At 36.2% G+C, this 14,157-nt stretch overlaps 1 protein-coding gene across 1 annotated transcript; it reads left to right on the top strand.

Moving 5' to 3' along the window:
• The first annotated feature begins 7,334 nt into the window (after positions 1-7,334).
• On the top strand, positions 7,335-13,746 carry EXOC8 (exocyst complex component 8). The gene is made up of 2 exons (XM_053711114.1): positions 7,335-7,858; positions 11,985-13,746. Exons 1-2 carry the CDS (start codon positions 7,407-7,409, stop codon positions 13,591-13,593), a joined length of 2,061 nt encoding a protein of 686 aa, XP_053567089.1. The 5' UTR covers positions 7,335-7,406; the 3' UTR covers positions 13,594-13,746.
• Positions 13,747-14,157: the final 411 nt, after the last annotated feature.

Below are 14,157 nucleotides of genomic sequence, written 5' to 3'. Positions count from 1 at the left end.
CAATATGTGCATAGACTGATTCATATCTGTCAAGCAGTATAACAAATAATAAAGACTGAAATACTCTATGGCAGTAGCAGGAAGATTTTAGAGGGACTAGTGTTATGTCACATGCTGAGTGCAGTCTTACATCAGGGATTTCTTTTATTCCTCTACACTGTAAGTACCCAGAGGTAAGTTCTCCTTAAATACATGATTGTAAGCTCTTTGAGCAAAGCACTGAAACACTAGATTGTAAGCTCATTGGAACAGGGTCTGCACTTACACCCATGGAAATCCTTTAGAGCAGGGACTCCCATTATACCAAATAAATGTATTGTTGTTAATAGAGTGAGATAAACCCTCCATGTAATTAGTTCAGCAAGGAATAAATATACAATGGATAGAATATACAAATTATCCCACAGAGTGTATTACTAATTCAGAATGCATTTTTAATATGGCACCCCTTATGCTCCTGTCAGTTTAAACCAGTAGTGTAGCAAACTATGAAATACATGAGGCTTAAATAACACAGCATCAACCATAGGCAGCCTGTTTCGCTACTTTGGGACTCTTTCTCACTCAAGTCATTATGGTTGATGCTGATGTCCTCGAGCATTCCACCCTTTGCTATAGGGCTACCCATTATATTGAAATGGATTTTGAAATATAAGTGTTGCAATTTTGCACAGATAAGTATATTTGTTTTTTGCTAAGATTAATACAATGGAGGTATGAGCCCCAAACGGGCCAAACAGGCTGTCTATGGTTGGTGCTGCTGTTCTGTTCAAGCATTCATTTCACTCTTTGTAAGTGTGTTTACGAAAATTAATGTAATCATCAGCAAAACTGGCATATAGCCGTAAAACTAAAATCAATGCTTGAGTCCAATAGCATAGCACCTACATCATACTGATGAGCCCCAACAAGGGCGAAACAACCTGCCTATAGTGAAAAAAACACTTTACATTTGTAGTATTACAATATATTATCCCCCTGCAAGACACTGCTCTTTTTGCTCTGGGTTTGTATGTAAAGCAGAACTACTATAGAATAATAAGGCTTCCATATATCATAAGATTTGAGATTTTGCCTGATTTCAAAGTTCCCTTTACATATTAAAAGGGTTCCTACCTAAAACTATTAAATGGTTAGATGTTCTGCACATATCTGCTATAAATATGTTTGTATATTTAAATATGAGGACACAAAGAATATCTGTTAATAATAGCAGCAACTGGATCACCCGAAAACCCCTAGCAGTTATGTCCATGCTTATTTCAGTGCAGGCCTTCCCAAGTTGCCCTACTTGCCTCATTTGTCAGTGCCATAATGGTCTAGCTATCTATAATAGGACCACTACTCAGATAAACAGACAAGCCTCCCTTAGAAAATGTAACCCACACTGCATTAATGAAAACTTCAAAATCCTCACATTTTCATATATGACGTAAACAAAACAAGCTTGTAACACACCTAGTAAAGAAGTATACTAAGAACTTGAAAAACAGCCCTACAACCATCATTTCAGGCTCACCTGAAACGTAAGTTAAGAAGCAGCGGTCGTAAGATGGCGGACTGAAAACATCCCGATCCGATCGGGATGATTGACACCCTCTGCTAGCGGCCGATTGGCCACCAGTGAGCAGGGGGCAGCATTGCACAAGCATCTTGTGCGATGATAAATGCAGACAGCCTATGTGGCATTTAGCGAGGTTGAACGGACATGATTCGCTACAGCAAATCATATCCCTCAACCCTTAGTAAATGTACCCCATTAAATCAGCTATTTAGATATTTTAAATTGCACTTTTGATATCAAATATCTGGTCTCAGATCAAAGTAATTGCCAAAGAAAGAGGATAACTACATTATTTTTTTACAAACTGAATAATAAAGTATGAAGTTTTGCACATGTCTAGTAAATTCTTTATACCTTGATAAAATTATAATGTTCTAATTCTTGAGAGCATTTATTGTTAAATGTTTTCAGTACACTACAGGGTACATCCTATAGGAACTACTAAAGGGATACGAAAACCATTTTTGTTCTTTCATTATTCAGATAGAACATTACAGGCAATTTTAAACGATTTCCCAATTTACTCTTATTATCAAAAGTGCTTAATTCCCTTGATATACATGACTGAAGTCACAAAACACTTCAATATTTAAAAGTACAGTTATACTCATAATAACACTATCTGATAAAAAAAATATTAAATAAAAATATTGCATTAAAAAGTTATAAGGGCTCAAAGATATGAGGTTGCAGGTGTAATTAAAAAAAAAAAAAGACTGCAAAGAGCTTTAACATAGAGATACATACATACGCATGTCTAAATATGTATGTATAGTTGTATGCAAAAGTTTAGGCACCCCTGACAATTTCCATGATTTTCATTTATAAATAATTGGGTCTTTGGATCAGCAATTTCATTTTAATCTATCAAATAACTGAAGGACACAGTAATATTTCAGTAGTGAAATGAGGTTTATTGGATTAACAGAAAATGTGCAATATGCTTCAAAACGAAATTAGACAGGTGCATAAATTTGGGCACCCTTGTCATTTTGTTGATTTGAATACCTGTAACTATCTAGCACTGATTAATTGGAACTCGCAATTGGTTTGGTGAGCTCATTAACCCTTGAACTTCATAGACAGGTGCATCCAATCATGAGAAAAGGTATTTAAGGTGGCCAATTACAAGTTGTTGTTCTCTTTGACTCTTCTCTGAAGAGTGGCAATATGGGGGCCTCAAAACAACTCTCAAATGACCTGAAAACAAAGATTGATCAACATTATGGTTTAGGGGAAGGCTACAAAAAGCTATCGCAGAGATTTAAGCTGTCAGTGTCCACTGTGAGGAACATAGTGAGGAAATGGAAGACCACAAGCACAGTTCTTGTTAAGGCCAGAAGTAAAATATCAGAGAGGCAAAGGATGGTGAGAACTGTCAAAAACAGCCCACAGGCCACCTCCAAAGACCTACAACATCATCTTGCTGCAGATGGTGTCACTGTGCATCGTTCAATAATTCAGCGTATGGGAGAGTGATGCGGAAGAAGCCTTTTCTGCACACACGCCACAAACAGAGCCGCTTAAGGGAAGCAAACGCACATTTGGACAAGCCAGCTTCATTTTGGAAGAAGGTGCTGTGGACTCATGAAACAAAGATTGAGTTATTTGGTCATAACAAGGGGCGTTATGCATGGCGGCAAAAGAACACAGCGTTCCAAGACAAACACTTGCTACCCACAGTAAAATTTGGTGGATGTTCCATCATGCTGTGGGGCTGTGTGGCCAGTGCCGGTACTGGGAATCTTGTTAAAGTTGAGGGTTGCATGGATTCCACTCAATATTTACTTGAGAATAATGTTGAGGAATCAGTCTCAAAGTTGAAGTTACGCCGAGACTGGATATTTTAACAAGACAACGACCCAAAACACTGCTCGAAATCTATCTGGCATTTATGCAGAGGAACAAGTACAATGTTCTGGAATGGCCATCCCAGTCCCCATACCTTAATATCATTGAAAATCTGTGGGGTGATTTGAAGAGGGCTGTCCATGCTCGGCAACCATCAAACCTAACTCAACTGGAGATGTTTTGCAAGGAGGAATGGTCCAAAATACCTTCATTCAGAATCCAGACACTCAATACAGGCTATAGGAAGCGTCTAGAGGCTGTTATTTCTGCTAAAGTTGGCTCTACTAAATATTGATGCAATATTTCTGTTGGGGTGCCCAAATTTATGCACCTGTCTAATTTCGTTTTGATGCATATTGCACATTTTCTGTTAATCCAAAAAACCTAATTTCACTACTGAAATATTACTGTGTCCTTCAGTTATTTGATACATCAAAATGAAATTGCTGATCCAAACACCCAATTATTTATAAATGAAAATCATGGAAATTGTCAGGGGTGCCTAAACTTTTGCATAAGACTGTGTGTATATGTATGTATAAATAAATATATATATATATATATATATATATATATATATATATATATATATATATATATATATATATATATATATAATATTATATGTGTATATACAGTACATATTTACAGACATAAAAACACTAAATACATATGCATACATATAAAGGCATATATATATATATATATATATAAAACATATTTATGCAATATTCATAAGTGATTAACTGTGTATTTCCTATATATATATATATATATATATATATATATATATATATATATATATATATATATATATATATAATATTATATGTGTATATACAGTACATATTTACAGACATAAAAACACTAAATACATATGCATACATATAAAGGCATATATATATATATATATATATATATAAAACATATTTATGCAATATTCATAAGTGATTAACTGTGTATTTCCTATATATATATATATATATATATATATATATATATATATATATATATATATATATATATATATATATATATATATATATATATATGAGAGATAGAGGGGGGGGGGAGAGAATAACTCATTGTGTAAACTATTTACAAATCTACACAAGTTCATAATGACTCACTTTTTTAGTTTTAGCCTGCTTTTTAAGGCAGACTTCCCTTTACGCCATAGCATCGCCGCATTACACAGCTAGGGGTAGTACAGTGATTCAGACCAGTGATTCATTGTACTACCCCTAGCTAAGCTTAAAAGCTGTGTAATGCGGCAATGCTATGGCGTAAAGGGAACAATGTAATCAGAGAGTTTCTGTGGGAAAAGCACGTCTTCTGACTTGTCTAGATTTGTAAATAGTTTACACAATGAGTTATTTTCTCTATATTTTGTAAAAAACATACTTTTTACTTTAATGCTGCAAATTATGCTTGTAGATTCTTTCATTACATAAGGGATGAGAGTCAGAGGGGGAGGAAGAGAGACAGAGAGAGAAAGAGACCATGGGGGAGAACAACACATAAGGAGAGAGATGGATAGATAGAGAGAGAGAGAGAGACACACAAGGGGGGGGGGGGGGGGGACCACTGCATTTTAAAGTAATAAAACAGCAGAGCTACAGAGAGTTCAGAAAATTAGTCTATAATTTAGTGTGAAGTACAGAGGCAAGCTGCTAAGTTAGTGGGTGTAAAGTTTGAGTAAACAAAATACAAAAACGACCCTGTTGTAAAAGAGTAAAAAAACACTAAACCACATTCATTAAATTATCATTTTCACTAACAGAATCCCTTTCAGTAAAATCTTACTTTAATAAGATGTGGCTGAAACACTGCTCTCTGTGCCTCTTTTCCTGCTCTGTAAGGATTCAGGAAGTGACAGTGGCACATTCCACTGCACTTAGAGGGGAAGAACATAACTCTCTTTTTCACTTTAGCAAAGCTAGCAGGTTCACAGGACAGCAACAAAATATATGAAAGTTGTTTTTTTCCGTTTTTGTTTTGTTTTATATGATTTAACATCCAGCCCCAACCCTATGTTCCACTTACTAATGCCTCTCGCTGGATTGGTTCAGCCCAAATAGGACTGCCTCAAATAAGCAGTTAATGGGCCATGCAATGATCTTAACCACTTGCATCCAGTAGGTGGCGCAGCATGTTGTGTAATGGTGGGCAGACTTGCTTGTGCCTCTCCATTGCACAACATATAGCTGTGAGAAAAAAAAATGCTGGGGGAAAAAAATTATTTTTTTTTTTTTTAAAGCCAATAAAAAAATATATATATTTGCCCATATGAGAGGTGAAGCACTGCCTCACCTGCCTCTAGTGACTGCACATCACTGATATATATATATATATATATATATATAGATAGATAGATAGATAGATATATATATATATATATATATATATATATTTGTACAAATATTCATCAGATATACATTTAAATGTCTCTTAATAAAATAGAACATATTCTGCTTTGCACAGAACATTAAATTATGAAAGATGTAATATTATTTTCTTATGTTATGCTTTTAAATAACAGCCATCGTGTTTGTGCGACTTGTGATTGGATACGGGACGTAACTGGATTCACACAATGTCCCCACAAAAGCTCAACCTTAGTCCCCACCCTTGATCCCACCACATATATTTTTTCACAACTAAGCAGTCATTTTATTCCCTTGGTTGCCAGTAACACATGTACAGAGCAGTGATGTGAGCCCCTTGGCTGCTAGAGGTACACACCCAGCAATAATTAAACATGGTTGCCTGTAACGCATATAATAGAAAATGCACAGTGTAACTTCTTTTTTAGCTATATTTCTAATGCATAAAGGCCTAGCAGGTCCTTTACATTTAGCTGACAGGGTTCTTTAAAAATACTGGACATTTAAGTTTCCAGTACTTTTGTACAGATTTTACTGGACAGCCTGCTAAAATACTAGACTCTCTGGTTGAATACTGGACACCTGGGAACCCTACAGTCTACTCAATTATTATTTAGAAAGATAGATACTCCCTTAATTACTCATTCCCCAGTTTTGGACAACCAACACAGTTATATACTAATATACTTTTTACCTCTGTGGTATTTAAGCCTCTACAGACTGCGCCCTTATCTCAGAGCTATTTATTTATTATCTAGCGACTTGCATTTTAGCAAATTAGTGCTGTGTCCTGCACAGCTACACGAAGTGAGCACAATGATATCTATATGGCACACATGAATCAGCAGTGTCTTCTGAAAAGCTAATAAAAAAGCATGTGATTGTAGTGGCTTAGAAACTGGCAGAAATTTAGAGGTTTAAATAGGTTTATAAAGTATATTATTAATATAATAATGTTGGTTGTGCAAAGCTGGGGTATGGGTAGTAATGGTGTTATCTATCTTTGTAAACAATAACAATTTTGGTGTAGACTGTCCCTTTAATAACTAAAAATACCAATGTACTTCAAAATTGTGTATATACAAATATAAGCACAAGCAAACACACACGCAATAGGCTTTGACATTTTGTTTATTACAAGCCACATGTTTGAGGAGCATTGTCCTCTACTGCTAAGGGTATTGACCTCATCAGCCATTGAGTAATCAACCCTTGAGGATGATTTGTAAAATAAATAACTAGAACTAGCTACATCGCTTTGTGTAATTGAAAGAGGGGGAAAAAACATTCAATGTTTAAAATGTGTATCCAATTATCAGTGAAGGATCGCTTTTTGGATTTAACTCTCGAACAACTAATTGAGGTAAATGTAACCCCTTAGCTAGCAGCCGAAGGGTTAAATAAGTGACTGCACTGCATAGCTGATGTATTACGTCACTGACCTTCCCACATCCAAAGCATAGCTGCTACAGTACGGCCCACATCGAAAATGGCTACGCCTCGTTTTGGATATACTTCCGGTCATGCAGGAAGTTGGGTTTGACAGCAGCTGATCTCTGTTTTTTATTTGTGCTCTAGCCTCTACCTTTCCCGGTATCTCTAAGATGGCGGAGACAGGCGGTGGCTCGGTGCATCGTTTAAGGAAGCAGCTTGAGTCCAGCAGTTTCCAGGCTGAACACTATGTGAAGCTACTTTCCCAGCAATCAGATGGTGATCGCGACCTGCAGGAACACAGACAGCGTATCCAGAGTCTGGCTGATGAGACAGCACAGAACTTGAAGCGAAATGTCTACCAAAACTATAGGCAGTTCATTGAGACGGCTCGGGAGATCAGCTACCTGGAGGGCGAGATGTACCAACTCAGTCACATTCTCACCGAGCAGAAGAGCATTATGGAAAGTGTCACACAGGCCCTGCTTCACGCTGATCGTTCCGAAGCCGCAAGAGAGATGCAAGCCGCCTTCCCTAAAGAAGCAGAGGAGGGCAAGGCCCGGAACCTTACTACTCTGCTAGAGAAGGTGGAAGGCTGTAAGAATCTGTTGGAAACCCCGGGCAGGTAATGTATTACATTTACAGTAAAATGTCATAATGTAATTAGTTATCCTTCCTGGCACCAACATAATAATGTAAATACACTATAATGGCCAACTACCCTTTCACATTCTAAAAAGGGGTAGGAAATTACACTTTCATAACATGTAGGTTCTGTTTGGCTTTTGTATAATATAATGTGTCTATTCATGTTGCATTTCATATTTGGGTTTTGCTGTATAGAAAATGAAATCATGGGCTTCTGCATGGATGAGCATTCACAACCCTTCCACAGTTCATTAAAGGGACACTGAACCCAATTTTTTTCTTTCATGAGTCAGATAGAGCATGCAGTTATAAGCAACTTTTTAATTTACTTCTATTAATTTTTCTTCATTCTCTTGCTATCTTTATTTGAAAAAGAAGGCATCTCAGCTAAGGAGCCATCACATTTTTGGTTCAGTACCATGGACAGCACTTGTCTATTTGTGCTGTCCAATCAGCAAGGACAACCCAGGTTGTTCACCAAAAATGGGCCGGCATCTAAACTTACATTCTTGCTTTTCAAATAAACATACCAAGAGAATGAAGAAAAGTTGATAATAGGAGTAAATTAGAAAGTTGCTTAAAATTGCATGCTCTATCTGAATTGTGAAAGAACAATTTTGGTTTCAGTGTCCCTTTAAAGGGATGTTAAACTTTACATGTTTTATAAGCTGATCCATAATCTAAACTCTATTTATGATGGACTTTAATTGATCGCTTCTAGTAAAGATGTGCCGTAACTAACTTTTTAATCTAGCAGTGCAATCCTAATACCCCTGCTCCGGACACCCACTTCGAAACTCATACATTTTGTAAACTAACTATTTGGACTGTTCTCCAATTGGCGCTCTAGCTACTAATACTGCTAATTGGAGAACAGCTCAAGCTGTTGGCTCACAAAAAAAAAAAAAAATTAGGTGGGCGACTAGAATGCAGGGTATTAGAATGGCACGGCTAGTAAGTTATAGCACATCTTCATTAGAAGTGATCCATTAAAGTCCATCTAAAATATAACAGATTCTGGAACTGATTTTAAGACATGTCATGTTTACCTTTACTTTTAAAAATTGAAAAATATTTTAAAGGGACACTAAACCCAGATTTTTTTTCTTTCATTATTCAGATAGAACATGCAATTTTAAAGGGACACTGAATCCAATTTTTTTCTTTCATGATTCAGATAGAGCATGCAACTTTCTCATTTACTACTATTATCAATTTTTCTTTGTGCTCTTGCTATCTTTATTTGAAAAAGAAGACATCAAAGCTAAGGAGTCAGCAAATTTTCAGTTCAGAACCATGGACAACACTTGTTTATTAGTGCTATATAATCATCAAGGACAACCCAGGTTGTTCACCAAAAATGGGCCGGCATCTAAACTTACATTCTTGCTTTTCAAATAAACATACCAAGAGAATAAAGAAAATTTGATAATAGGAGTAAATTAGAAAGTTGCTTAAAATTGCATGCTCCATCTGAATCAAAAAAGAAAAAAATTGGGTTCAGTGTCCCTTTAAGCAACCTTCTAATTTACTCCTATTATCAATTTTTCTTTGTTCTCTTGCTATCTTTATTTAAAAAGCAGGAATGTTATGCATATGAGCTGGTCCATTTTTGGTTGAGAACCTAGGTTATGCTTGCTTATTGGTGGGTAAATGTAATCCTCCAATAAGCAGGCGCTATCCATGGTGCTGAACCTAAAATGGGCTGGCTGCTAAGATTTACATTCCTGCTTTTAAAATAAAGATAGCAAGAGAATGAAGAAAATTTGATAATAGGAGTAAATTAGAAATTTGCTTAAAGGGACATGAAACCCAATTTTTTTCTCTCATGATTTAGAAAGAGCATGCAATTTTAACAACTTTCTAATTTACTTCAATTATCTATTTTGCTTCATTCTTTTTATATCCTTTGCTGAAAAGCATATCTAGATAGGCTCAGAAGCTGCTGATTGGTAGCTGCATATATATGCCTTGTGTGATTGGCTCTCCCATGTGCATTGCTATTTCTTAAACAAAAGCTATCTAAAACATGAAGCAAATTAGATAATAGAAGTAAATTGGAATGATGTTTAAAATTGTATTCTCTACTTGAATCATGAAAGAAAATTTTTGGGTTTAGTGTTCCTTTAAAATGTCATGCTCTTTCTGAATCATGAAAGAAAAAAAATGGTTTCAGTGTCCCTTTAATGTACCAGAGAGACTGAAGTACATCATGTATTATACATAACCTTGACCCTGCAATGTTCATGATTTACTGAACATTGCGGTCCCTTAAAGGAATAGTCTAGTCAAAATTAAACTTTCATGATTCAGACAGAGCATGCAATTTTAAGCAACTTTCTATTTTACTCTTATTATCAATTGTTCTTTGTTCTCTTGGTATCTTTATTTGAAAAAGAAGAATGTACACATAGTAGCCGGCCCATCTTTAGTTCAGCACCTGGATAGCACTTTCTGACTGGTGTCTAAATGTAGGCACCAATCAGCAAGCTCTACCCAGGTTCTGAAACAAAAACGGGCCGGCTCCTAAGCTTACATTCAAATAAAGATACCAAGAGAACAAATAAAAATTGTTAATATGAGTAAATTAGAAAGTTGCTTAAAATTGCATGCTCTTTCTGAATCATTAAAGTTTAATTTAGACTATTGCTTAAAAGTGGCATAAACATAAAAGTTAAACTTTCATGATTCAGATAGATCATGCAATTTTAAGATGATTTCAGTTCTGTTATCAAATTTACCTTTTATATTTCTGTAAGGTATCCTTTTGTTGAACAGCATACATACATGTCATCATTAGCTTTAATTAAAGGGACAGTAAAGTAAAAAATAAACTTACCAAATTTGCCTTGTTCTTTTCGTATCATTTGTTAAAGAGTAAATATAAGTAGGCTCATATGATCTCAGGAGCGTTCACGTGTCTTTAGAACTATATGGTAGCAGTATTTGCAACACTATATGTAGCAGTATTATACATTTTTGCAATCACTGCTGTTATAAAGTACCTCCCTGTGCTTCTATGAGCCTATTCCAAATTCAAAAAGATTTCCAGCCTCCAAATAATAAGTAAAAGAACCTTTATTCACTTATACAGGGTCCATAATGTAGCAACAACAACGTTTCAAACCAGCAATTGGTTCTTAGTCAATTGGTTCTGACTAAGAACCAATTGCTGGTTTGAAACGTTGTTGTTGCTACATTATGGACCCTGTATAAGTGAATAAAGGTTCTTTTACTTATTATTTGTAAGCTGGAAATCTTTTTTTTGAATTTGGAATATGATGCTGGGATCTTGCTAATCCCTTTTCCGTGCCCCAAAGTTTGGTGAGAGGTGCTGACTTCCCTTGAGAAAACTTCTATGAGCCTACCAAGATTTACTTTTCAATAAAGGATAACCAAAGAATTGATTTGGTAATGAGTTAATTGCAAAGTTGTTTAAAATGTTATATTCTATGACTTTACTATGTGTGCTGCATTTTTACCAGCTCAGCACAGCCAATCAGAACCTGAAAAGAGACACGTTTAACAGGTCACAAAGATAAGGTGTAATAGAAATGTGGAGTATGGGTAAATAACACAACTAAAATTGCATAATTATTCGTTATTGTGTTGGTTGGTAAATTAACAATATATTGCTATGAATACAACTCCTCTCTGGCTTTAAAAAAAAAAAAAAGGGGGCCCATAATGGCTTACACAGAAGGTCCTGGAGGTGAGTTGTGGTGGGCGGGTTTTTTTCTTTCCCACCTCCTTTCCTCCCCCCCCCCCTTGTCTGTCTTTACTATTACCTTTTTTACTAATTATGACACAAATTTGAAGTTCCAGGATTTTGCAAACTGTTCTAGCTTTGTTCTTTGAAAAGGAAAACTAATGTTAAACTGTCAAGCTCCTGGAAGAATCATTTATGATGAACAGCTTTGGACTTTATTCGACGTATGTCTATACCCCTGTATTTAAAATGCCAGATGTTTCTTCCTTATGTCAATTTGAATTATATGAACAATAAAGCTTGTTTAAAAAAAAATGTTTTGTAACTACATGGGTTTTTTTCTCACTCACTCATGTCTGTTTTAATATATATTTTTTTTATGTTTCCTCTTCAGATATTTAGTATACAATGGCGACCTTACTGAATTTGATGTGGACCATATGGTACTCATTCAGAAGGTGCATGCATTCCTAATGAATGATTGCTTGCTCATCGCTACGTCTTTGCCTAGCCGTAGAGGCATGTACAAATTTGATGCACTTTACAACCTTGATGACCTTGCTGTTGTAAATGTCAAGGAAAATCCACCTATGAAAGACATGTTCAAGATTCTCATGTTCCCCGAGAGCCGAATATTCCAGGCAGAAAATGCAAAGATTAAAAAAGAGTGGTTAGAAGTACTGGAAGAAACAAAAAAGAATAAAGTTTTAAATGAGAAGCGTAAAAAGGAAGAGGAAGCGCCACGTTCACCTGTTGTATCTGAGGTTTTAGCAAACCCTTTTGAAGATGAAGAAAGTACACCCAATGAAGAGGTAGTGGACTTATCCTTGGAGTGGATCCAAGAGCTTCCTGAAGATCTTGATGTTTGCATCGCACAGAGAAATTTCGAAGGCGCTGTAGATTTGTTGGATAAATTAAAAAGCTACTTGGAAGATAAACCTTTAACTCATCCTGTTAAAGAGCTAAAGGCAAAAGTTGATGAAAGAGTAAGACAGCTGACAGATGTTCTTGTCTTTGAGCTTTCACCAGATAGATCATTGCGTGGAGGGCCTAAGGCAACTCGCAGAGCCGTGTCTCAACTCATACGCTTGGGTCAGTCCACCAAGGCATGTGAGCTGTTCTTGAAAAACAGAGCAGCTGCTGTGCACACCGCTATACGTCAGCTAAGAATTGAGGGAGCAACATTACTATACATACACAAACTATGTAATGTCTTCTTCACTAGTTTGCTTGAAACTGCTAAGGAGTTTGAGATGGATTTTGCTGGCAAAAATGGTTGTTATTCCGCCTTTATTGTTTGGTCACGCACAGCAATGAAGATGTTTGTTGATGCATTTAGTAAACAAGTATTTGACAGCAAGGAGAGCCTTTCTACTGCGGCCGAGTGTGTAAAAGTGGCAAAAGAGCATTGTAATCAACTAAGTGAAATAGGTTTAGATTTAACTTTCATTCTTCATGGCTTATTGGTAAAGGACATCAAAGCTGCTTTGCAGAGTTACAAGGAAATTATTATTGAGGCCACAAAACACCGTAACTCTGAGGAAATGTGGAGGAAAATGAATTTGATGACACCTGAGGCACTTGGGAAGCTGAGAGACGAAATGAGAAGCTGTGGGGTGGTCAGCTTTGACCAGTATACCGGTGATGACTGTTGGGTTAACCTCAGTTATACCATTGTGGCATTTACAAAACAAACTATGGCCTTTTTGGAAGAAGCACTTAAACTGTACTTTCCAGAATTACATATGGCATTGCTTGACAGCTTGTTGGAAATCATACTTGTAGCAGTTCAGCATGTTGATTACAGCTTGCGATGTGAGCAGGAATCTGAAAAGAAAACTTTCATAAGGCAAAATGCATCCTTTTTGTATGATACGGTTCTCCCTGTTGTGGAAAAACGATTTGAAGAAGGTGTTGGAAAGCCAGCAAAACAATTGCAGGATCTGAGAAATGCATCTAGATTGATTCGTGTTAACCCTGAGAGCACAACATCTGTTGTATGAATCCACAAACCCCATGTAATAGGTCATTCCAGGCAGGATATGGACACAGCAGTTTAAAGTCCCCACAAAGTAATTGCTTTTTAGCTTTTTTTGCAGTTGTTTGAGATACTTACAGAAATGGATGCTGTAAAATATTATAGCTTTTGCTCAAGGTGTGTTTTTTTTTTTTTTCAGAAGCAGCAATACTTGCAGAATGGACGCATTTTATACCATGTTTGCAAACAAAGCAAGCTACTAAACTTTCCATTACATTCTAACCTCGGTGAAGTCAGCTATTTAGTATCACTTACTCTGTCTCTCTCTCTGTGTGTGTGTATGTATATGTGTGTATGTGTATGTGCCCTAGCGACACCTGCCTGGGTGCAATGATGCAAGTAAATATTAAACAAAACTGGCACTCACAGGTCTTTTATAAATACAAGTACAAAGTACTTTATTGTGGAACGTTTTTGGGGATCAAGTCCACTTCGTCAGCATGCTGACGAAGGGGACTTGATCCCCGAAAACGTTCCACTATAAAGTACTTTGTACTTGTATTTATAAAAGACATGTGAGTGCCAGTTT

This window comes from Bombina bombina, chromosome 4, assembly GCF_027579735.1.
Source record: "Bombina bombina isolate aBomBom1 chromosome 4, aBomBom1.pri, whole genome shotgun sequence".
NCBI lineage: Eukaryota > Metazoa > Chordata > Amphibia > Anura > Bombinatoridae > Bombina > Bombina bombina.
Note: the sequence above shows the minus strand (reverse complement) of the source record. Positions and strands in the feature narration are given on the sequence as shown.

Excerpts from the sequence above, each read along its gene's own strand:
- EXOC8 (XM_053711114.1), top strand. The coding sequence starts at position 7,407 with ATGGCGGAGACAGGCGGTGGCTCGGTGCATCGTTTAAGGAAGCAGCTT. Across the intron at positions 7,859-11,984 it reads CTGTTGGAAACCCCGGGCAG|ATATTTAGTATACAATGGCG; the intron begins GTAATGTATTAC and ends TTTCCTCTTCAG.